The 25,720-nt window shown below is 44.7% G+C and overlaps 1 protein-coding gene across 6 annotated transcripts in view; it reads left to right on the top strand.

Annotated features, from left to right (window-relative positions):
* TNIK (TRAF2 and NCK interacting kinase) overlaps window positions 1–25,720 on the top strand; it is a 141,986-nt gene that overhangs the window by 74,398 nt on the left and 41,868 nt on the right. For 5 of the 6 annotated variants that reach the window (XM_026650043.1, XM_026650041.1, XM_026650040.1 and 2 more), the window contains 5 exons: window positions 1,321–1,518; window positions 13,552–13,716; window positions 15,704–15,943; window positions 18,876–18,982; window positions 25,150–25,313. In XM_026650043.1, the coding sequence (XP_026505828.1) occupies window positions 1,321–1,518; window positions 13,552–13,716; window positions 15,704–15,943; window positions 18,876–18,982; window positions 25,150–25,313 (874 nt within the window). The remainder of the gene's footprint in view (window positions 1–1,320; window positions 1,519–13,551; window positions 13,717–15,703; window positions 15,944–18,875; window positions 18,983–25,149; window positions 25,314–25,720) is intronic. The other variant, XM_026650042.1, reaches the window with a different exon arrangement.

The raw sequence follows: 25,720 nt of genomic DNA, 5'->3' as shown, positions 1-25,720 counted from the left end.
GTACTCTGCATACCCACTCAGCTTTACAAGATATGATAGCCATATTTCATTTGCAAACTATTAGTTTTACTTTCTTGACAGGAACATTTTGTGTTCCCTTCTCATGCTGCTTCCATTTTAGACAATGTTTTTTATTGCATTATCTCCTGAATTGCCCCTTTTTCTTCTTTTGTTTAAAGCGAGAGTTATATTTATCAGTATTTATGGTTTTCTTTTAAATAAAACAGAGCTCCTTATTGGTCTCTGTTTCCACTGGCTTTATTTAGAGAAAGAGGGAACTCGTAAAAATCCCTCCTTTTTAAAGGTACTTAAATATTAATGATTATTAATTAAACCTTTAAAAAGCCCCAGTGCTTCAGAGAGATCCATTAATTGGCTCTGCAATTCAAGTGTTGCCACAATCACCCACTCCTATGAGCTGCTGAGCACCAACCAACTCCCAGTGGCTTCAGTATGAAATGAAAGCACTCAGCACCTCACTAGATGGGTCCACTGTTACCCTCCTCTGCAAAACCTGGTGATCAGCAGTTGTAACTTACAAACCCAGCAAGGATCTCAAATTATTCAATGGATTTTCTGTTTGGTCAACTCAGTGTGAACCTGATTCTGTTCTTTGAACATAGAGGCTGCTTAAGGGATTTAGATACCAAGCTCCCATTTGAAATGTGGCTTTAAAATCTCAACCACAGTGATTGAAGTTAATATACTTAGTACTTATGTAGCCCTCCTTGGACCAAATTTAACCCTGGCATAAGAGGGGGTGAGTGACTATGTTGACGGCCCTGGAGCTGCACTGCATGTACAAGGTCTTGATGGGGACCGTCATTTCCAAACTCCTTTATAATCATGAAGGGTCAGAAACCCATTCCTCCAGTGGGGAATGATTGCTCAGACTAATTGGCCTAGGTGGAACTACTTGTGCAAGCAGCTGCTCCCCTGTGTGAGCAAGGGGTCCAAATGTGGCCCTAAGTAATTGATTTCTACAGTGCCCCATTAAGAATATTAACATCCCCAGTTTCCATATGGGAAGCAGAGGCAGAGAGCCTAACTTGCCAACGTGTGTCAAAGCTGAAATTAAAATTCGCAGGATTCTTTGGTTCTGGCTCTTAGAATATGTCTCTCTCCAGGTTTCTTTATGGTTTACTCTTTCACTGGGCCCCCACAGGCTTAAGAACTGATTGGTTTCATAGGGCTAAGCCATGCTATTTATTTCGGTTTATTTTTCACCAAACTGATAAATATCTGATCGCTCACACGCTAGCCTGACTATCTCTATACAGCTTCTCACACCCATGTTACGGTGTTGTTGTTCTTGGGTAGGAGTATAAGCGCAAACAGTTAGAGGAGCAGAGACAAGCGGAGAGGCTGCAGAGGCAACTTCAACAGGAGCGAGACTACCTGGTCTCCCTGCAGCAGCAGCAGCAGCAACGGCAAGACCAGAGGCCAGCAGAGAAGAAGCCGCTGTACCATTACAAGGAGGGAATGAATGCAAGTGAGAAGCCAGCTTGGGCCAAGGAGGTAGGAAAGACTGAGTCCATTTGTGCCAGATCCTTGTTTGTCCCCACAAAGTGACCCCTTATAAATGGAGAGCTGGGATGGGATGTAGTTCTGTTTGAAAGTCTTTCACTGAAAATTACACTTACCCCAGTGTAATTCCATGGGCTACAGTGGGGTTACTTTTCACTTACAATATTGGGAGGGAACGCTAAAGGAATGGGAATTCCAGAATGCCAGTCCCTGTTTACTTTGTGGTTCAATTACTGTAGAGGATTCCTGAAGCCAGGCCAAGACTAGGAATGTGATGCTCTCTTCTCTGCTGTAATTATTATTATGGTGAGAGTTGCTGGATGAAAAGTGGTCCAGTGCAATTCAGTAGCTCTGAAGTGGATTCCGTTACACTGTTCACATTCTAGTTGAGTACTGAATTTGAAGCTGTGGTGATATGCACTGGAAGGGTGTTTCTTCCTGTTGTAGAGATTATATGGTACCAAGTGTCCTATATAGTTATTGTTGTTTTGTGCTTTTCAGGAACACAATCTCTGTTGCTTTTTTTTAATGCAAAAACAGGACACAGCATCTAATAATGCTTATTTTAAAAGTGAGATGTGAATACTAGATATAATTTTACTGACAAGTATTGAAGGAGATGCACACATGCAAGCATGCAGTACAGTCTCTGGATCATATGCATTCCTTTTCCCTTCCCCCTACCCCAGAGATATTTTATTACCCAGAAAGAACACTGTCCATTATTACTGTTTGTCCTAGAATAGTGTGTTTTAATAGTATAATTTTGTAATTCTACTCCCAGGTACAGCAACGATATCTTAATAACTCGCCTGTTCTCCCAGCTAAGCAGAATCACTCATCTGTTGCCAGACACTTGGCACCCTTCATTACTGGCAAAGATGTAGCACCACAATCCAACATTAAGCCTTCTTCTAATCTTTCCAAGTCACAACCCTCAGCTAAACCAAATCTGCAATACCTACGAGCATTAGATCCTCAGCAAGTGAACCCATTAGTCTCTGCTAAGCCAAGACAGGTTCCGCCAATTATTATGATTTCTAAACCAAGATCCCAGGTACAGCAACGCACCCAGAAGGGAGAAGAAGCCATCTGGACACATTCTCAAATTAGACTTGGGCATCAAGAGCGATCAAAAAAGAATGATGGTGTGATATCCCTCAAAGGGTCTCGCTCTCAAGGATGTAGTCCGGTTAGGAAATCAGGATTGGAGGTCACGTGTGTTTCTTCTCCTCATGTTTCAAAAGGAATAAATTCACATTTGCCTAATAACGGAGTGAAAATGGACTTTAAAGAACATAATGGAGACCGGGGAAGAAAATTTGCTCCCTCACGCATGCCTACAAGTCCCTTATTTCCCTCAAGAAGCACTCCATCATTAAACAATATTGACTTGATGTGTGATCACCTAGACCTAAGTGCTTCTAACCCAGAACACATTTTAAGAAAAATGAAGACTCAAGCCCTTCATAAGAAGTTCCATGCTTCCTTTGAAAGTATCCCAGGACTCCTGCCATCTACAGGGATCCTTCGTACACAAATGCAACAGAAAATAGGAAGAAGCATGGATCAGCTTCCCCTTCCATCTCTTGGTCTTTCTCCACAATGTTCTCATTGGAATGAAGTCATTTTGGCTCCTTTGTCTTCTCGCTCCCGTTCATCTTCTGTGGACTTACTTTCCTTTCCCCTTAATTCCAATCTGATTCAGGCTTCTAAAGTTGGCAGGAGCAATGCTCCAAATAGCATGTCTTCACAGGTAGCCCCAGGATCATTCTCTAATTCTTCCTATTGTTCTCCCAAGCTTTCTCCTCAAGTATGTAATGGAAAAAGTTTTGTAAATTTGCCTGTGATCAAGACATTCCTGTCATCGAGCACTCCTGATCTAAGAGATGTCAGACAACTTAACTCTGAGCTGCCTCTGGTGGGTGATGTCTTCCCAAACTTCCAGTGGGCTTAGCGCTTCCTTAGCTTTGTAAAAATCAGGACTGTCTATTGGGTTTTTGCTGTGGTGGAAATGTGTGGCAGCAAGCAGGGAAACGGGATGAAATTCCATCTTTAATAGCACAGCTTTAAATAAACTTTTCTAAATTCCAAACATGCCTCTGGCATTTTACTATCTTCAGTTCTGTCTATAAAAAGGTTCTTAAAGTCAAGACCTAATACGTTGTCTCTTGGTTGGGATGAGGGAGAACAGTGCTAGATTTGGCCATCAGTTCCAGTGCAAGGGCCTAATTCTGTCACTCTTACTCATGGTGAGTAATATCTGATTCCATGAGTCACCCCATTTCTTGGTACGTAAGGTACGACACAGCATGAGTAAGGGCAGCAGAATTTGGCCCTAAGCCTTTTGCTGAAATACATACTATAGGAAAGGATGTATCAGAGGGGTAGCCGTGTTAGTCTGTATCCACAAAAACAAGGAGGAGTCTGGTGGCACCTTAAAGACTAACAGATTTATTTGTTTATAGGGAAGGAGTGATTTACTGTCAAAATTTCATAGAGTTAATCATTAATTTATCTGTATAATCAGGTCAATTTTCTAATGAAAGGAAAAAATACTATGAAGTTGTTTTGGAATACAATGAACTAGAGTGCACATTTTAGGCCTTCAGAAAATATACACACATAGATAGCTCAATATAGATATACCAGTAAATAATATCAGTATTTACAAAATTTTCATTAGCACCTCTCAGCATTTTGTATTTAAGGGGTAGGTTGTGCAACCCAAACTCTCTCAGCACTTATACAAGTACACTTACTTCATTAGGAGTTACTTTTATGGAGTGAGTAACATGATCATGGGTGGTACAATCTAGCTGTAAATAGTCTAAACCTTCCATTTTTTGTGGACATAAAAACAACAGAGGTTCCCCTCCTAACCATACTTTCAAATCATACAGCACATGTTTGTTGCTATCACATGCCAATCTCCTTTATTATGGTAGCTGGCCGCTTTGAACCATGGGTCACCAGTGCTCACAGTTTTTCGCCCTAGGTTCATTAGGTTGTGTCCTGACAGACTCCATTTTTGGTTCTCAAGCTAGTCTGTGCTGGTGTTTGTTGCTGTTCTGGCTGCCAGTTTTTGGCCATGCTAGAAATTATACAAATTGCATGGACATAGTGCACTGAAGCTTTTCTGGATTGATTAATATCAGCATTGGTAGTGACAGTCCTCTACTTTCTCCAGGATCATTCTTGGGTTAAAATCAGCAGTTTTAATGAGTCCAGAGTCATATCTTCACAGCCAGACATTTACCCACTTTTGATCTTGTTCCCTTCGCATTTCTTTCTCAGCTGGGGTTTATTAGAAGCAAAGTGATAACTGCTTTTAGCTACGGGCGTAAAATCTTTCCAAATGCCATATGGCTCATTCCTTGTTGTTTATATTATTTATAACGAGCAATAGGTATAAAATATTAATAAAAAACAGAAAATGAAATTCCTGCAGTAAGTATTAGTCTAAAGAGAGACAATTCAGATGGGAGAGGGACGTGGATGTTCAAGGATCTTCACAAAATTGTGGTTCCCTGTAGGAACTTATAAAGTGTCCAAAATACTTTATGTGCAGGGTCTGAGTAGTACCTATCCAAAATTATGATTATTTTACCCCTGTATATCCTTTTCATGTGTAAAATTACTGTTTCAGCTAGAAAGGACCCCAAAAGGCCCGGGGTCAGCAGGATTAATTCTTGAGCAGAGGTTTCTGCTCCGTATATCTCCCCACGCCTACCAGGTTCTGGGGCAAAAGGGTAGGTTTGAGATTCAAACTGGAGCCTTGAGGTAGCAGTACACAGAGTTGCTGTGTCAGTGGATCATTCTTGGTGGTTTGGGAAGGTACCATTCCTGGATTTAATGCTGTACATTTTTGGCAGCAAGCTTCTGGGGAATTTTTTCATGATATTGGTTGGCACACGAAAATTCTTCCCACATCTGTGATGTTTAGATACTGCTTGTATTATTAGAACTGGGAGCACTGGCTGTTGGGAGTCTGAAAGGACAGGAAACAGGAAGGAGGGGGGAGGAGTTGAGGATGCTGAGTGAGAGTTACAGAGGGTGCAGTAGCAGCTTGGTAACGAGGTTTCCACTGTAAAAATAAAGTTCTGTTGAAGTTTGTTAGTACCTTGCCTGGTTGATACAACAACATCATGGCCTCCCTGCTAGTCTTTCACACTGCCAGTGGTGCCAATTTGGATATTTCTTGAGGGGGCAAATTCTGGTCTCCACTGTCCCCCCTCCCACGCCACAACCGGCCCCCACCCCCATCCCATTCCCCACTCATCACCTCCCCCAACAACCATTGGTCTCCTCAGCTGAGGAGTCTCCCCTCTCTTACTTACACAGTGCACAAGCCAGTGCTGCCAGGGGTGGAGTTCTCAGCAGATTCTCCTATGCTCTGCCATATAGGAACAGACTCCCTGTGGCGCACCGTTTGGCCCAGAGCCACTGGGCCAAATATGAGGGTACATCTGCTCTAAAATCTGGGTGTGTGATTCCCAGCTCATGTAGAAATACTTGCACTAGCTCACTAAAAATAGCAGTGTAGCTGTGGTAGCGTGGGCAGCAACAAGCAGCAACATGGGCTAGTCATACCGAGTACACATCTGCCTGAACCCTGTGGGTATATACTCGACACGGCTAGCCCATGCCACCGCTTGTTGCTGCCCATGCTACCACAGGTGCACTACTATTTTTAGTAGTATGTCTATGCCAGCTGGGAATCACCCCCCCCCAACTCTTTGTGGAGAGAGACCCTAAGTGGCATTGTGACCCCATGCACCAGGTCACAGCGCCATTCACTAAAATTTCCACGTGTACCAGGGGGCAGCTGGGTCAAATTTCAGCATTGTGACCATGCAGCTGAAGTGATGCTCTGGATGCTCTGGCAGCAGCCATACTGATTTAGTACAAGGCCACTGCTTACAAGTGGGTGGGCAAGGGCCTCCTGGCTCTGTGACCTATGGAACTTTGAGCAAATGCAAAAACCTGGGGGAGGAGGGGTCATATACTCCTCTAACTGGCACCAATGCACTGCTCATTCATGTATTTAGACCTGTTTTCCCTGACTCGCCAGTCTTTGCACGTGCTTGCTTCTTCATGGTCTCTCTTGAAGATATAGAGCGGGCGCAGACAATATTACCAAGTCTGCAGCCATAGAGGGTGTCCAAGTCTTGGGTGGCCCCATCAATGCTAGGGTGAAATTTACTGCCTGGTATGGAGAATGAATGTCTTCATGTGCTTAGAGTTCAGTGGTGGTGATCATTGGAGTCCCCCTAGGGAACTAGAATGTAACGCCTCTATCCCAGCCCCGACTAGAGCATAGTCTGGGTTCTTCCTTCCTACAGGAAACCTTCATCCAATAGTCCTCCAATGCCCCACCACCCACACACACACCAGTTCTCTACACATGCCCATTCTACTCCCTTTTCCTGTGGCACTGAGGGCTTGACTTCACTTGCAGTGTTAGCTTGAAGCATGACTCAAATATTGCCCGTAACCCAACTCCCATCCACACCCATAGATCTCTGTGGAATTAAATTGGGCCTAAAACTCAAACTAGCTGGCCTGTCAGGGGGATGGTCTAGAGCATGGATGCTGCTGAGGAGTAAGCTAATAATGCAGTGGAGATGCAACTACTCTGTGTTGCTAATCCAGTCACCCTGTGAAGCTCAAGAGTGATTTCACATTGTGGCAGCTCTCACTCCGGCTAGGCTAATTCAAGAGGCTTTAAGTCAAGTGTTTTTAACTTGAACTAACTTTGCAGTGAAGACACACGCTATGTCTACACTACCACTTATGTCAGTGTAACTTATGTCGCTCAGGGGTGTGAATAAGCCATTCTCCTGAGCAACATAAGTGACACCGACCTAAGTGCTGGTGTGGACAGTGCTATGTCAGCAGGCCCGCTTCTCCCGTCAACATAGCTCTCTCCCATCGGCTTAGGGTGGCTATAGTAGAGAACTTACAGCAACACAGCTGCATTGGTGCAGCTGCGCCACTGTAAGCTCTCTAGTGTACCATAGCCACAGCCTTAGCATGCCCAGCCAATAGAGGAGTGTGGGGCAGAGGGAAAGGTGGCCACTTGCTGGATCTTGGATTGGGTGGACTCAGTTGAATGTCTTCCAAGGGACCCTAGATTTGCTGGAACTGGCCTTGAAGTGACCTTTTGCATGTTTAATGCTTCTCCTGCGATGCACACTTTTCACCTCAGCTGTATCTATAAATGCCACTCTTTGCCATTCATATTAGATTAATATTTCACCTCTTCCCTCAGCCCACTTTGCTTTTGTTGTCCTTTTTTTCACTGAAATAATGTATCAAACTATTAGTCACTCTCCACAAGGTGCCTCTCTCTGATTATCTTGCCTATGGGATGTGGAAGTGGCCGGGGGTTCTTTTGCATTAGAGGTGAAGCTTGAATTATCTAAGAAGCAGACGGTGAATTGAGCTGATATTGGATCCTTGCAGAGTTTGGCACTTGGGAGCACTTTCATTTTTACTCTGCGTAATGCTATAATCAATAGGATTGCTGAGAAGATGAACTGGGGAGGCCTGAGTGTATCTTTTCCTGTTATGCTATTGACATACAGAGTAAGGAAAGGAGATGTTGGTAGTCAGAGAAAGGAGCATCCCTCTCTCCCAGTCCATACTGTCAGGAATCATGGTCTGTAGCACAGCTAGTCTGCAAGCCTGGCCTGCAGCAGAGCTGGTCTCTGGGCAACCTAATGACAGCGCTGGCCTGTAGTAGGCCGCATGATTAGTTGGAAGAGTCAACAGACTGGGTCTTTAGGCCAACAGCAGTTCAGCAGCTGCTCAAAACATTGACCCGTGATTGCGATAGCTCCTGTGTCTGCTTGTTCCCAGCATTCCTCCTGCCCTGCTTCTGCCTTGGCCCCAGCTTTGCCCTGCTCCAGGTAACCTGGTCTTGACCCTCAGACTCCTGACTTTGGCATCTGGCCTCTGACTACAGTTCTGACTCTTGGCTCCGATTCCTGACTTGTGACTTCAGCTCTGGTGCCTGGCCTCTGACTCCTGTTCTAACCACTGGGCCCGCCACCCAAGTCCTAGTCTCTGACAATCTGAGCTGTCCCAACCCAAATAATAAGAGAACTATAGCTGATATAGTGAGCCTGGATTCTTCAAAGGCCAGTGTCTCTCTGATGGAGACAATGGGAGCCGTACATACCTTGCAGGCCCAGGTTGCCAGGCCTACAAGCTTACATCAAGGATTATATAAGGTCCTGCAACTTCTATGCCCATACCCAATAACCCACAATCAAGACCCCTAGATCCCCTCCAGCTTCTGCCCATGCCTCCACAGCCTTGGTCTACTGTATCAATGGACTTCATTGTGGAACTGCCATGCTTACAGGGACACTCAGTAATCCAGGTTGTTGCCGACCTCTTAACAAAAATGGCGCACTTCATCCCACACTGTACTGTTCTTACTGCACAGGAGATGGCTTTGCTCTTCTTGGGAAATGTATTTCACTACTGATGGGCATTTTATCAGACTGGGGTCCCCAGTTCATCTCCCAATTCTGGCAGGAATTGAGCTCATCCATCTATCACCTGCAGATTAAAGGGCAAGCAGAATGTCATCAAATCCTGGAGCAGTAACTCTGCTCCTTTTTGAGTTCCCACCAGGATGACTGGCTTCCTCTGCTTTGCTACACAGAATTCACATATAGCAATGCAATCCACGCCACGACCCAACACAGCCAGTTATTTGCAAACGATGGCTTTCACCCCTGCTTACACCGAGACTTAGCCATGAGCTCCCCAGAACTGGCTGTTGTTGATTTAGCCTCCCATCTACACCGGGTGCGTTGGCAGCGGAATGAACACTTGCAGTCCACCAAAGAAGCCTATAAACACCATGCAGATTAAGACCGTCAGGCTGTCTCTAATCTGGCCATAGGGGACAAGGTGTGGCTGTCTTCCCAGAAGCTGGCCTGAAGTAGGCTGCCTGATTGGTTGGAAGAGTCAGCAGACCAACTCTTAAGCCCAGCAGCAGTTCTTCGGTTGCTTGAAGCATTCGCCCACAGCTGCGATCGCTCCTGTGCTTGCTTGTTCCAGCCCTGCTCCTGCCTTGCCTCACTCCAGGTAACCTGGTCCTGACCCTTGGCTCTGATTTCTGACTTGGGCTCTGGCATCTGGCCTCTGACTCCAGCTCTGACCTTGGGCTCCTACTCCTGGCTGTTGACACATGCTCTAACCACTAAACCTGATTCCTGCTCTGCCCATTGAGGACAACCACCTGCATCCTGGTCTCTGATACAGACCTCTCCATTACATTACTCTGCCACCTATTCCTCCACATTAGCTGTGAAATATTCTATAATCAGCTGCATATTTTCGTTTGGCACTCTGTCAATGAGCTCCAGAAGTTGGCTGGGGGACTCCAGTTTCATCATCCTTGGCTGCTGTAGTTAGTGCCTGAGCTTGAATAATAGGCAGATTTACTGGAACTCCTTTGAGGCAGATTGAAATGAGGCCGTCACTGACTGGACTGTATCCCAGTATTTATGCAGATGCATCCTTGTTCAGAAGAAATGCTGTTTCTCTCTCAGCTATCCCTTCTGTCCTTGTATACGCAGCTAAGTCCTCTCTGCAGGAGTTTATAAACTGACCTCAAAACCGCCACTGAAAGTGTATGCAGGAGGGGAAAGTGTAGTTGTTCTGTTTGGACCTTTAGACATGTTAGCTGGTCATTCATGATCTAAAAAACTCTTCACAGGCCTTACATTCTTAGGAGAAAGACTTCCTAAAGGACACGGTCTATTTCCTAATTTTGGGTTTGCCATATTAGTCTCTCTAAGAGCCCCAACTTCAGAGTGAATGGTTCATTTATATCAACTTAAGGGCTCTTTGAAGAATTTTATGATCCATTTTTTACTTGAAGATTTAATGATTATTCCTTCTACCTATACACATACAATTTTCGTTATTTTAGAAGCTGATTTCCAACACAAGCTTATGCACGCACTAATTTGCTCTTTTGTACAATCTGATTTCAATAACACATGCATTGCATTTATATCTGGATTGGCTGAAACGATTGTATTTCCATCTGGATGAGCTGAAAGCAATTGAATTTTTTTTCATTTCTGAATTAGCAACACACCTGTTGTTCACAATAGAAGACTAGGTGCTAGATTTATTAATTCCAGAACAAAACAAACCACCTTCTTGCTGCCATGTTCATTGTTTCTTTCAAATCTAACGAAAGCACTCCCGGTGTTATTTCAGTATTGAAGGTAAGGACATTTCTTTCAGTGGGAATGCACTGCAGACCATTTGCGCTGGGATCTTAACCCTTAGAGCTTCTCTTCTTCAGATGCATCTGCTGGAAATGCCCTCTTGAAGCTTTATTTTCCCTTTCAGATTAAAAAGGACACGTGTGAAATGTGTGAAATATAAGTTGTCTATTGATGTCTTGAAAATTCATTTACCATATTGTCTGCCTGGTAACTTGGATTCCTCAAGCCAATCACTAGCCTAATATATTTGAAGGAGGAGGGTGTTTTTGCATGCCTTGGTCCTCAATTGCCTATTGCTATTTTTATGGGTCTTTCTCATCTTTCAGGCATTGGAACTGACACTGTAATATTTCCTGATCATATGATCAATTTATGGTCTCAGATTTTGCAAACACAACAGTCAAATGACTGCTGTTGTAACATGTTGCAAAAATACATATTCTTGTCTAATTATAATCTCTTGCAGTAATGCCAGGTTCTGCCTGCAGTAAGCTTTGGCAGGGTTGGGGGACTGCTTTCAAGGCAAGTGTAAAACTGTCTGTAACCTGTATAGCCATTTTGAAAGGATTGTTCAAATCAGTACCAACACATTTCAAATACACAATGAAACAAAAGTTGGGTTTGGTCTGGCTAACAGTTGCGAAACTATCACTGAACTGCATTTGGAGAGACTCCAAACACTTCAGTTTAGGCTCTGGGGAAGGGATAGGCTGTTGGGTTTCGCATGAATTTGATTCTGTTAAAATTGAAAAAGGACTTGTATATTGGGGAAGACATTTGTATGTAGAGGGCCAAGTTCTCTGTGGGTGTGGGCGTGGGCTGGTACAGCTCCACTGACTTTAAACAACCTGCTTTCTCAATTTGGCAAAAAATGGAGTGGGGCCAGTTCAGAATTTGGATGCTTATTCATGAGGCAGAATGGTGCTCCATTGGCATCTATGACAGACCCAGACCAGTGGGGTACAGGAGTCTGGTAGAGGACAAATATACTGGTCACTGGATGAGTAGTTTTCTGTTCCCTGAGTGACCAGAGCAGGGGCTGCACTAGAGTAATCAGGAACCTGCTAGAACCAGTTAAGACAGGCAGGCTAATTAGGACACCTGGAGCCAATTAAGAAGAAGCTGCTAGAATCAATTAAGGCAGGCTAATCAGGGCACCTGGGTTTTAAAAGGAGCTCACTTCAGTTTGTGGTGTGAGGAGCTGGGAGCAAGAGGTGCAAGGAGCTAAGAGTGAGAGGGTGTGCTCCTGGAGGACTGAGGAGCACAAGCGTTATCAGACACCAGGAGGAAGGTCCTGTGGTGAGAATAAGGAAGGTGTTTGGAGGAGGCCAGGGGGAAGTAGCCCAGGGAGTTGTAGCTGTCATGCAGCTGTTACAGGAGGCACTATAGACAGCTGCAGTCCACAGGGCCCTGGGCTGGAACCTGGAGTAGAGGGCAGGCCCAGGTTACCCCCAAACCTCCCAATTGACGGTGGGTTCTTCCAGAGGGGAAGGTCTCTGGGCTGTTCCCCAACCCACATGGTGAATCTCTGAGGCAAGAAAATCTGCCAATAAGCGCAGGACCCACCAAGATAGAGGAGGAACTTTGTCATACATCACATTGGCCAACCTCAAAACTTCTACCCAACAAGGGACATGAGCCAAATGAGACTCAAGTATAAAGTGGCAGACAAAGGACTAATGGTTTCTGGGAAGATCCTTTTTTATCGTATTATTATTATTTATTTTACCTCTCCTGAGAACAGCACCACTATGCTTCCCGCTAATATTGCCTACAATGTTGAGAGTTTTCTTCTGCTGCCTCCAGACTGTCCAGCAGCTCTACTCTGTGCTCTGCTTGTGCTACAGAAAGCAACTGGGGTCTGAAAGGTAGACCCCGGAGAGGGGAAGGAGTCTAAAGAGAGAAAGGAAAAGAAGAGTGAGAGAGGTAAAAGAAAGGTGGCGAAGAGAAGTCGACCGAGGGATGGAGAAAACTGGAACATGGAAGCAGCACAAGAGAGAAAGTAGATGAGAAAGGGAAAACACAAGAGAGATATAGGCAATCTGTCCTGCCAGAAATAGAGCCCCTAGTCAGTGTCGAGGAGCTGGTGCCTTCAGATGAACCAGGTTAGGCAGTGGGAAGAGCAGGAGAAAAGAATCAACTGACTAGACCAAAATACGGAAAGGACAGAAAGAAGGGAGAGTGCACACATTACATTTTCTCTAGATTGGTTTTATTTAAAGGCGGATCTCCCTTGCCAGGCTTCTTTTTTTGGCACCTTTTCTTTTGTACCTCTTCTTCACCCCACCCACCCTCTCTGCGTGTCATCTTTCTTTCCATCTTTCTTTCTTCTTTCTTTCTGACTCAGCTGCAATGCCCATTCCTGTCTATAGTTTCCTGCTGGGTATGCTCTGTTGCAACCCACCGGGAGGCTAGGCAGCTTCTAGCATCCCCCACCCCACTCCCAGCCTCCTTTTGTCTGGAGCTCCAAAATTACTGCTTCTGAAATTGCTACTTTTCACCCTATGGGTCTGCATTGATAGCAAGGAAATGCAGAAAAGGGAACATGGTTTAAACATTTTCCTTTTCAAGTTTGCCCTAGTATGGAAGTCCTTATTGAATCCAAGCATCTGGTGCTTAGTGTTAATGGGTATGAAAGAGGTGCATGAAACAATGTACTGATTAGAAATACAGGAAAATGGCTATACAGGTGACTTGGGTGTAGAATTGCGGGGAAGTGAAGCAACTTGTGTTCATTGATTCTCCTGTTGTGTTGCCTCAGGTAGAGGAACGTTCTCGACTCAACCGGCAAAGCTCCCCAGCAATGCCTCACAAAGTGGCTAACAGGATATCTGATCCAAACCTGCCTCCTCGTTCAGAGTCCTTTAGCATTAGTGGCGTGCAGCCAGCTCGGACACCACCCATGCTCAGACCAGTGGATCCACAGGTATGGGGCTTTGGTCCTAGGTCCCTGCAAGTTTAATTACACTAGGAGGCTGGTGGGTCTGGTAAGAGAACCACAACATTTGTGTATTAAAAGTAAAGAATTTCTCAACACGTGGGTTTCTCAGTTCTAGATTTGTTTGTGAATAAGAGCAGCATCTGCATTTACACTAGATGGAATAAAAATAAAAGGATTACAGCTCTCATGCTGCCAAGTATGATCATTAGTTGAAGACAAGGTTGTGTTCTTTCTTCTCCCCTCCATAGTATAACAGCACTGTTAGGTACGTTATGATGTTTTTTTCCTTCCTTTGAAGCATCAGGTATTGGCTGCTGTTGGAGACAAGTTGAAGGACTTAGGTGAACCATTGGTCTGCTCCAGTATGACAGTTCCTTTGTTTCTGTTGGGACACTTTTCCCAAAGTGAAACCACCTGGTACAGTAGGCCTAGTATGGCTCGATGTTTAGGGTTATCAGAAAAAGATTTTGCTTCTTTTTCTTCAAAAAAATTTTTTTTAAACATTCAGTTAACATCAATCCCAATCATACATCTGGAAAAGCCCGACCACAAGATCCAAAAATACACTTTCACAAGACATCATAAGGCTGTAGAGACTGGGCCCAGAAATGCAGGCACAACTCCTGTGGTGTGAGGGCTCCAAGAGTGTGTCTGCTGCCAGCACTGGATGTAAAATCTTTGCCCTAAGTTTGTATGTGGTTTCTACAGGAAAATCCACAAATTAAGTGAACTTCATCCACATGGTATCTGCCTCTGCTAAAGTCTTTAGTACCACCTCGTGAATCAGCAGTGCGATGTGAACTTTAACTTGCTATGTGAGGAAGGCCTTGCAGCATTTTATTTTTTTCAGATGGAGTCCAGAATTAAACAAACAATAAACATCCCATCTCACCGTAGTCTTTTAACTGACAGAAATTAAATATACTTCACCTGCCTCCTTTAAAAGTTTCCAAACCTTATGCTTTTTTTAAAAAGTGACTGGCATTCATTGTCAAACAATTTCATATATAGACTTTTTCCATTACTAAGATGTTATTGAAAGACTTTATCATTTCACGCACAAAACCCCATATAAATATGTGTGTAAATTTGTTATTTACACTGGTAATAGAAGATGCCATTTTATGCTGTATCAAAGGAGCCCTTGGCTAAATCCCTCCAGATCTTGTCAGTGTGAAGGGGTTTAGCAAGGGCACTTGCACTTTTATAAGGTTTTTGGGAAGCAGCGTTGACCTGATGTAACCTAAGCATTCTCCGATGGATAAGGTACAAGTGCCATCCTAACTGTAGCGCTCCTAAGGCTTGCAAGAGAGAGAATCCTTAGGGCTATTGGACAGGATACTATTGGACTGTGGAGGTTCACACCATTATTGCTTTTTTGTTGTTGTTTTTTAAAGCCATCAGTGCTTCAGACTTCCTGGAGACTGAAGCTGTTTCTTCACATTTATTTTTTCCGTCATTTTTTCTTTATTTTTTTTTTTATTAAAAACCCTAGGAAATTTCATACCAAAATCATCAGGGTAATGTTAAAGTTGCATGGCTAAGAACTTAAAAAACCAGGAATGCCAAGTTAGGGTTTCTAATGCAACCTTCATTGTGCTTCCTTGTGTATTTGAGGTTATAGAAAAAAATACATGACATATGTATATTGTATTATTTAAGAAATATGTGATCATGCATATAAAGACTATTGTCATGCATATGCAAAAGTAGTCAGAGTAAAGGTTACATGTGCAACCCTAACTTTGGCATTTCCTGACCTTAGAATGCTGAACTATGCAACCTTAATGTTCTTTTAAGAAAGTTTTCATATGGAGTTTGTATAAGAAGCCAGAAAGGCCTGAAACCAAAACACAGTGCAGATTTCAAATCAAGGTGTTTTTTTTTTTTAAATACATTAGAACTATTGAGATTTTTTAAATTTTTTTTTAAACATTTTATGCTGATGGTTTTGTTTTGACTTGGTGCTTAGATTCCACATCTGGTCAGTGTGAAATCCCAAGGAACCTCCTTGTCTGGCTCTCAGTCACTGCACGAACAACCCGCAAAGGGAATGGCTGGGTTTCAGGAGGCTCTGATGGTGACCTCTCACCGCACTGAGATGCCAAGGCAGAACTCGGACCCCACCTCAGAAAACCCTCCTCTCCCCCCTCGCATTGAAAAGTTTGACCGAAGTTCTTGGTTACGACAGGAGGAGGACGTTCCACCAAAGGTAACATTTGTATTGCTCCTAACTGCGAAAGCTTGAAAGAGGCAATCTCCGAGCTCATCCCCTCAGCGCTGCTCAGCGCTGCAATGCAGGGGACAGAATTTTGGGGCTTCTTTCTGAACCGGTGGAGTTCACATCCTGTTAAATTCAGGGACTGGTCCTGTGCAGTGCAAAGCATCTCCTGCGTAGTGCTAAGCCCGAGGGTGCTCAGGACTTTAGAGATGTTCAGCAGTTTGCAGGTTTGGCCCTCAGCTGGTATGCAGTTTTTTTTCTTATTACCACTATATGTGTAAGTCTTGTGATATACTGCAAAGAAAATTCTCAAGCCCAGGTTGAATCCAGAACAAATCAACATCTATTCTCTCTTGGGAAAAAAATGCTTTCTAATTAAATTGAATTATTTAGGAACATAAAATTTGTCATACTCAGACCTTTGGTCCTTCTAGTTCAGTGTCCTGCCTCCAGTTGTAATCAATACCTGATGGAAGATTTGTAAGGGCTCCAGCAGCTTTATACCTTCAATGACATTACGGCAGCATCTGGCAGCACCTCTTTAATTAAGGCTCTTCTATTACAATATTTCAGCTGCATTGTTCATAAGCTTTTTTGCAAGGGGTTGGGGGTGGGGGAATGAATTATAACTTTGCTGTTAAAAATTTTCCTGAAATGGAATCAGCTCTCCGCTCAGGAACATATATACAAAGAAAAAGGTATTGTAAATTGATTAGAGACATTGAAGTAAACAGTATTTTTCCATGATTTAAATGCAGTTTTGCTGTGCTCCAGCAAATAAGCAACTTGCATTTTAAAATAAAGTACACCTCTACCCCAATATAACGCTGTCCTCGGGAGCCAAAAAATCTTGCCGTGTTATAGGTGAAACCGCGTTATATTGAACTTGCTTTGATCCGCCGGAGTGCGCAGCTCCGCCCCCCTGGAGCGCTGCTTTACCACATTATATCCGAATTCGTGTTGTATCGGGTTGCGTTATATCGGGGTAGAGGTGTATCTGCTATTTATGTATGGGAGCCATCATGTATTGTGTCAGCACATAATACTGTTTACACTTTTGGCTACCATCTTATTGAGAGGCTCCATTAGCGCTTACCTCAGGGGAGAGTAAGCTGGCAGTAATTTTTAAATATGAGAATTCTTTGGTGAAAACACATCTCTTGATGCTAATGCTCTGACCAGTTACCACGCAGTGTCTCGCCTTTCCTTACTAACGTGATTCAGAAGATGTCAGCTGCCCAACTCTGGCAACGTCTGCTCCCCTCCAGTGTTTTTGGAATTCAATCGGTTGAGATTCAGACCTGGCACAGGAGAGTAATAGTGGCTGTTGCATGTTCTACTCAGCGTAATGGACAAGGGTGGGCTGCCCGATCATCCTATCAGTGTCCTTCAATACTACTGCAATTGGGAAGTGCTGCCGACTCTTCTGGAGGACTTGGCAGGGATGGATAGGAGTTGCTTTGAATTGTCTTCATTCATTGTCTACCGAAAGATTAAGAAGGGTAATTGCTGTCCTCCAAGAGTTCTCACTTGCAGAGTCTCTTAAGGACAGTCTTATCGGCCCTCTGTTCAGACAGTATGTGAGGATATTGTTAGAGCTTGTGAGATGGGCCACAGTGTCTGCAATATGCTATTGATACCCATTTCTTTTCGCTGAGCCAGGGCAAGCTGTTTCCTTGGTTACCTAGTATTTGCTGGAGACATTACTGGGACATGGATAAAAGCTGGCAGACTTTTGGTTGTCATACCTGATTGGATAATAGGCCTTTGTGGTCCAGTGCCTTGTGTCTGACAGTTTTCAAAACTAGATGCTCTAGAAGAAGGTGCAAGAAGCTCAAAAAAGAAAATTAGGGAATAATCTATCCATGGAGGAGGTTTCTTCTTAATCTAACCACTTATTGCTTGGTATGCCCTGAAACATGAAGACATCTCTCTTTCTTAGCCTAAAATAATTTTTTTAACTATCAAACATAATTGTGGATCTTCCCATTATCAATACAATGACTAGTCCTTTTTTAAATCCTACTAAGCTTCTGCCTCATCTTGTGTCAGGGAGTTCCACAGGTAAGCAATGACCTTAGTTCTTATCATAGGGCTGAAGTATTGCATAACATCCTCTATGATACTGATGTGTAAAAGGCACACAGAGAGCTCTAAATTACAGTGGAGTGAGTCAAGGTCAAGGTTCCAGCCTTGTGTAAAAAGGTGCTGAGTCCAGAAGCCCTTATTTGCTATGGAATGTTGTTTGTTCTGGGATATCTGAGGTGATCCATCCTAATTTGAACATCTGGTTTTCAGTGACATCTGGCTTTCAGCTAATTGTACAGCTGAAATTACTGAGGCCAAAAAGTCATGTGACTTGATCAAGGTAGTTGAATGGCTCAGCCTGGATTCCACACAGGGACCTTCCTTCTTCCCATCTCTTGTCTTTGACCACTAGGCAGCATTACCTCTATGGTATTATTACAGTGTAATTTATTTTTACCTGAACAAGTAGCTCTAAAAGCTGCTACATTGAGCTTGCTGATTAGTCCAGATTTTAGGACTGTTATGTTTTGAATGCGTTTTTTGTTAAATTTGGTGTATACCTAATGTTTTATATAAATCTCACTGCTTGATATTAACACCTACTTTTTTTAGACTTCAGGCGACTATACGGTCAGAAATGGCCCTGCCTTACGAGGGATAAAATAAATGACTTTTCAGGTCTTTCCTGTCTCAGACATCTACGATTCTTTGTACATGCCAAGAACTTTGTGTTTTATAACTGCGGTGAATATTTCATATCTCTCAGTGGAAAAGTAATTACACATCCAGCTAGAAAACCTGCCGAAACCTGATCTTCCCCCAAATGCATGAAGAGAATATCCAAGTTCAATTGTACAGTCCTAATAGCTTTGACTCTTTTTCAATTTTCTTTCAGGTGCCTCAGCGAACAACTTCCATATCCCCAGCACTAGCTAGAAAGAACTCCCCTGGGAATGGCACTGCGTTGGGAGCTAGATTAGGATCACAGCCCATCAGAGCAAGGTACGGGAGGCCACGTGGGAAAGGGAGACAAATATTAATGAATCCGTCTCTTAGCTTTATAATTTTCTTCCTAGTGCCCTGGTTTGTGAGCTTCACAAAGGAAGCGGGGACGCTGGGTCATGAGCCAATGCCCATTGAATTCAATGGATGGATTACCACAATCTGTGTACTGCTGTTGGGGGAAGCAGAGAGTCTGATCATAACAAACAAACACCAAACCAATGATATTAGTCCCCAGACTGGCTCCCATTGGAATCAATGGCAAAATTCCTAGGATCCAGTCCTTAGTCTTCTTGTCAATAAATCTAGTCAAAATTTAAAAAATAATTAAAGCACTCTCTGCTCTCTTTTCACATGGATTTACTGATAAACTACAGTTGCTTTGCATCTCCACCATAGCTCGATGATGTATGAGATTTGCATTAATTAGAATTGTACAGCGTCACCAAAGGCTGTGAACATTTGGACTCTGGGACTCCTAATATTATCTGTGCAAAATCCTACTGTGCAAAATCCTACTGTGTTGAAATTTCTACGTTAGACTTTGCAAGATTTCTAGCTGGATGCAGAAGATGCTCTGGACTCTCAGCTACTGTTATTGATTTGATTGGGAATTTTGCCATAACTCTAGGGGAAGCAGGATTTGCTCTTCTCAGCTCCTTCCTGCTGTACACTGAGGGTCAAATTCGGTGATGCTGAGGGGTGAGCAGAGCCGGTCGTAGATACGTTCTCCAGTATTCCTGCTAGCCAGAGCAGGACTCCATCAATAGTGCAGGGGACTGTGCAGGGGGAGGACTGTGCATTGTTGCTGTCCAATAAGGGTTTGATCCGGCTTAAATTCAAGTCAATGACAAAATTCCCATTATGGTAAATGGTTCCTATAGAAACAGTGTGTGTCCCTGGCTAGCATGTGCCGCTGACATTAAGTAGTTGGGGACTAGACAGTTCCCTTAACCCAGGTTGGCCTATTAACCATTCCTACACCTAGCACTCACAGGAAAGATCCTGCCCTAACTTCCCCTAATCCTCATTATAATCTCCTATCCCTTTCCCATTGTGCACCAGGACAGCACATGATAAGATCTAGCCCTGGGCTTTTTAAAACAATAGAAAATGCAACCGGTTCAGTCATAGCAGAAGCAAAAGAATGAACTTAGACAGGTGAGATCTTGTCTTTGATTTGCAGATTGTGGGCAGACCTCCAGATCTCTTCAAATGAAATGCCATCTTAAATCTCAGGATAAATATTTGCATTCCATGTATTTTTGTATTATGGAAATGTTTGAGGTTTCTTGTCCTCTGAGGATGAGGTCAAAGGCTTCAAACTAGATGTTCCTAGGTAGGATAGTCTCAGCCAAATTGCCAATAGTACACGACTTTCAGCATAAGCTTTTCTTCCCAGCCAGTCTGATTCACTCTGCAGCAGCAGCACTGCATTCTGTGTAGCAGGCTCAGGTGTAAGGTGGGTGCTAGGGTAGCCAAAGAAATATGTCTTGCCAAATATTTTTAGAAAAAAATATTTTTGTTATGAGCAGAAAGGCCATTTACCTCTAGCATGGGTGTCACCGGGTGGACTGGGCTCTTTAAGAAGGAAGTGCTCCAGCCCACCTGGGCCTCTTCAACAGCCTCAGTGGGGGATTGATAGAGACAGAAGTTCCCTGTAAAGAGACAGAGGGGAACAGGAAGCAGGAAGAAGAAGCTGTGGCAAAGAAGAGGTGTAGTGAGCTGGAAGCTCCTGCCAGAGACCCTGCCTGGGAGCAGGGTTGGAAGCCAGAGCCAGAGCCAGAGCCAGAGCCAGAGCCAGAAAGCTCAGCCCCCACTAGAAAGGGCAGGGAGTGGCAGCTTCATGGGGAACAGACTGAGACAGAAGATGAGCTCTGAGTATGGTAGAAGATGCCAGAGCTGAGTATGAACCTGTGATGTGGTGATGGACTTCATTTTGGGACTCTAAGGACTGTTTTTGAACTGTTTCTGGTATGAAACCAGCCCCAGGCATGGGTGGTGGTAGCCAGGAAAAAGACCGTATGGAGTTCTTAAGGGGCCCTGGAAAGGAAAAGAAAGGTAGGGTGCCACAGAGCCACCTCTGACCTTGAGGGGGTGCTCAGAAGGTGGCCAACCCTGTTACAGTTTGGTTTTAGTCACCTCCATTACCCAGGGCCAAAGCATACTCAGTTTCCCAAAACAGAATCTCTCACTATTCGTTAACTGTGCCCTAAAGGACATTTTTTTTAGAAGCAAGGAATATTCCAATACATAGTCACGACACGAGGAAGAACCAGCACTTAGAATAACGATGATACCATTGGACTGTTTGACTCAAGTAAGGGTGTCCGGTTTATCTATCAGACTCAACGACCTGACTGCAGTTGGTATAGATAAATGTGTCTGTTGCTAAAGTTTTAAAAGAAGTTTCATCAACCAGATAACATCTTAGCCAAGACAACACCGGCTATACCACATAATGTGGAGTTCCACAACTGTTCAACTACATTTACAATAATGCCAAAAAGTATATTAAATTAACCGTTGGATGCAGCAATAACATTTTTGTATCTTCTCTTCTTGTCCTTTCATTCCTCACTATTTTTCTGGATTCCTTCCAGCTTTGTATAAACTCTAATTTTGTATTGAACATTATTTTAATTGTTATTCTATTGTAACCTATACGGGCCATTTCCATGATAGGGTTGCCAACTTTCTACTCACACAAAACCAAGCATCCTTGACCTGTCCCTGCCCCACCCTTTCTCTGAGGCCCCACCCCCCGCTCACTCTCCCCACCCCCCGCTCACTTGCTCATTTCCCCACCCTCACTCACTCGCTGGCTCGGGTTGGGATGTGGGAGGGGGTGAGGGCGCCAGCTGGGAGTGCGAGCTCCAGGGTGGAGCCAGAATGAGGAGTTCGGGGTGCAGGAGAGGGCTCTGGGCTTAGACAGGGGGTTGGGATGCCGGAGGGGGTAAAGGGCCCAGGGTGCAGCCATGGATGAGGGGTTTGGGGTACAGGAGAGGGCTCTGGGCTGGGGGGTGGAGCCGAGAGGGTTCAGAGTATGGGAAGGGGCTTCGGGCTGAAGCAGAGGGTTGGGGTGCGGGCAGGGCCGGCGGGGACTCGGCTCTTCCCCCCCCCCCGCCCGGCCCCGCGCCCCCCGGGGGGGGGGCGCGGGCCCCGGCTGGGGCTCGGCTCTCCCCCCCGGCGGCCAGAGCGCAGGGCGGCGAGCCCCGGCAGGCCGGGGGGAGGGCGGCCAGAGCACCGGGGGGAGGGCGGCGAGCCCTGCTGTGGCCCCGCGCTCCCCGGCGGCCGGAGCGCCGCGCCGCCGCCCCCCTCCAGGTGCCGCCCCAAGCACCAGCTTGGGTGCCTGGTGCCTGGAGCCGGCCCTGGGTGCGGGGGGGGGGGTGAGGGCTCCGGCTGGAGATGCGGGCTTTGGTGTGGGGCCGGGGATGAGGGATTTGGGGTGCAGGAGGAGGCTCTGGGCTGGGACTGAGGGGTTCGGAGTGTGGGAGGGGGCTCCAGGCTGGGGAAGGGGGTTGGGGTGCAGAGGGGGTGAGGCCTCTGGCTGGGGGTGCAGACTGTGGGGTAGGACTGGCTCCAGCTGGGGGGGTGGGGTTGGGGATGAGGGGTTTGGGACATAGGATGGCGCTTCAGGCTTGGACTGAGGGGTTCAGAGGGCTGGAGGGGGATCAGGGCTGGGGCAGGGGGTTGGGACACAGGGGGTTGAGTAGTGCAGGCTCTGGGCGGCGCTTACATCAAGCAGCTCCCAGAAGCAGCAGCATGTCCCACCTCTGGCTCCTACATGGAAGCACTTCCAGGCAGCTCTGCATGCTGCCCCATGGGCAGGTGCCACCCCCGCAGCTCCCATTGGCCGTGGTTCCCAGCCAATTGGAGCTGCAGCACTGGTAGTTGGGGTGGGGGGCTCCGCACCTGTGCCTAGGAGCCGGAGGAGTGGACATGCCAAAGCTTCCGGTAGCAGCGCGGAGCCATGGCAGGCAGGGAGCCTGCCTTAGCCCGGTGAGCCACCAACCGGACTTTTAACAGTCTGGTCAGCTGTGCAACCAGACACCTGGCAACCCTATGCACAGAAAGCTACTATCATTCTTCACAAGCATGTTAATATTGCTGTTATCTTCTTAATAACTTCCCGTGAAAAATCAAGGTACACTGGACAGTAATTCTACATAATAGTCATCCAAAACAAAGTCCAAATAAAACTGATCCTGCCAAGAAATCATTTATGGCAATGGGACTTTGCACAATAAATGCAGTTTGTGCTGTTGTGAGCACTGGCTCAATTATTCAGGATCATTTATATTTCACGTGTTACACACATCTTATGCTGCTTATGCAGTGCCTTTGATTCCAGGTTACATATTATATAATGCAGAAGTATTGCCACATGTTGTTCTCAGTACTCAGGGTCCAACTTGAACTCCATGTAACAAGCTTCCACTCATTTATAGAAAGACTTTGAATAATAAAATCAGTTAGCAGAAATATTGTGTAAAAAGGTATTGTACAATGCTGCATGAACATATTTTCTGTTGCCATTAAAGTGTCAAGGATTAATTTCATAAAGATACGTGAAACCCGGAGAAATGTTGGTTGTGTCTGTAAATCAAAACCACTTTTTTTTTTTATTTAAAACTCTGCATGTATTCGCAAGAAAGGGTGAGACAGAAGAAGAGAAATGATAAAGTTGGCAACTTATGTGTCAGGTTTCAGCCTCTTGCCATTTGAAATGGCTGAGATATGAGACCATGAAAATCTGGGAATGCTGATGCACAGCAAATATACTTTGCAGTCACGTTGCAAATTTTAGCAGCAGAATAGATATTATGGAAAAATAGCTAATCTGCAAGCACCTACTTTTTAAAACAGAATATTTTTAACCATTTAAAATTAAATAACTTTTAAATTGCAGTTTTTGATTTTGTTTGGTTTTTGTAGTTAAGGCCAGTTGGTATAAAATTTGCAGAGCCCCATTGACTTCAGTGGCACTGAATGGTGATGTTATCAGGGTTAGCTCTGCCATACCTGGCTTTTCCTAGGTCAACAAAATACTAAAGCCAGTAAAATGTTTGTTGGGGCTGTGAGGACGTGACCAATTCCAGTTTGCCTAGCACAGCAAAACCCTCTATCTGGCCCTGGCTGCTGTGTCAACTGGTTGTCTTTTAGTTTCTGGAAACTACTAATTAGTGATAGAGGGAAGAATTTGCAAAAGCATCTAAACTGCTTTTCAAACGTGCCTAAAGGATCTTGTCTTCACTAGGAAAAAAGGTGTGTTCTCAACTCGAGTTAGCTAACACAAGGTAACTAACTTGAGGTGAAATTCTAGTGAAGGCAAAGTAGTTGTCAGTTTTCGTTCATGATAGCAGGTTGAGTTAAAGGCTATGGGGGGAGCAGAGCATTTGCCTTGATCTGCTCATTAAAAGTACAAATTGCCTTGTCTTTGCTTGGATTTTACCTCGTGTTAGTTACCACGTGTTACCTAATTCAAGTTAAGACCACACCTTTTGTCCTAGTGCAGATGCATCATGAGTGTCTTACCAGACTAAGTCTCAGGGCTTGTCTTCACTACTGGGGTAAGTAGAGCTAAGTTACGCTACTCCAGCTACGTGAATAACGTAGCTGGAGTCGACGTAGCTTAGGTCGACTTACTGCGGTGTTTTCACTGTGCTGCGTTGACAGGAGACACTCCGGTCAACTTACCTTAATCTTCTCAGGGAACTGGAGTTCTGGAGTCGATCGGAGAGCACTCTGCCATCAATTTAGCAGATCTTCATTAGACCCGCTATATCGACACCCGCTGCATCGATGGCAGCAGCGTTGATCTCCCGGGTAGTGAAGACAATCCCTCACTGTCTTGCAATGGGATGTAAGCTCTTGAGTCACGGAGGCACTCTTGAAAAGTCACTTCAATGAAAATTTTACCCAGAATGCTTAGGCTCTGAAATGCACAGAATTATACAGTACTAAAGCTACCACAGTCGTTTTGTCATCTTGTGTTGCATGTCACCATGGTAGATCTGATCCTCTCATGTCAACTTTGAAAGGACCTGCTGCTTTAATAACACTAACCTGTTATATTGCTTCCAACTGAATGAAGACTTTCTCCCAACTCTCCAGAACAGTTACGCCATCTAACTGCAGTTTTCCTTCATTCTGATGTGCAATAGTAACCCTGACCTGAGGAGAACTGAGCCCATCATTGAAAGTCCCCTACAGAGGACCAGTAGTGGCAGCTCCTCCAGTTCCAGCACCCCCAGCTCCCAGCCTAGTTCCCAGGGAGGATCCCAGCCTGGTTCCCAAGCTGGCTCCAGTGAACGTAATAGAGTCAGAGGTGAGATGACTTCTTTTTTAAACTGCTCTTTAGGCCCTGATCCTGTAGCCTTTCTCCACTCCTTTGGCAAGTCACTTAACCTCTCCCTGGATCTGATCTGATCTCATGAGTGTGAAAAGCTGGTTTAAATAGATCCACTGAAGCCATGGAGTTGCACCTGATTTTAGACAGCTGTTTTTTTTCCTGAGATTAGGTTCTGCTCCTACACCTCAGTTTCTTCCCTTCTAACATGGAGATGATACTTATTCACCTTTTCACAGTGCTTTCAGATTGTCTGTCTGCTGAAAGGGGCTGTGTTTGTACAGAACTTTATTTATTTATTATCCAAAACCCTCATAGACCTGACTTAGCGTTTTGCAGGCAAAGTGACTACAAGTTTTGGTCCAATATTCTGTATGTATATCGTT

Source organism: Terrapene carolina, unplaced genomic scaffold, assembly GCF_002925995.2.
Source record: "Terrapene carolina triunguis isolate 2854851 unplaced genomic scaffold, T_m_triunguis-2.0 Scaffold88, whole genome shotgun sequence".
Lineage (NCBI taxonomy): Eukaryota > Metazoa > Chordata > Testudines > Emydidae > Terrapene > Terrapene triunguis.
Note: the sequence above shows the minus strand (reverse complement) of the source record. Positions and strands in the feature narration are given on the sequence as shown.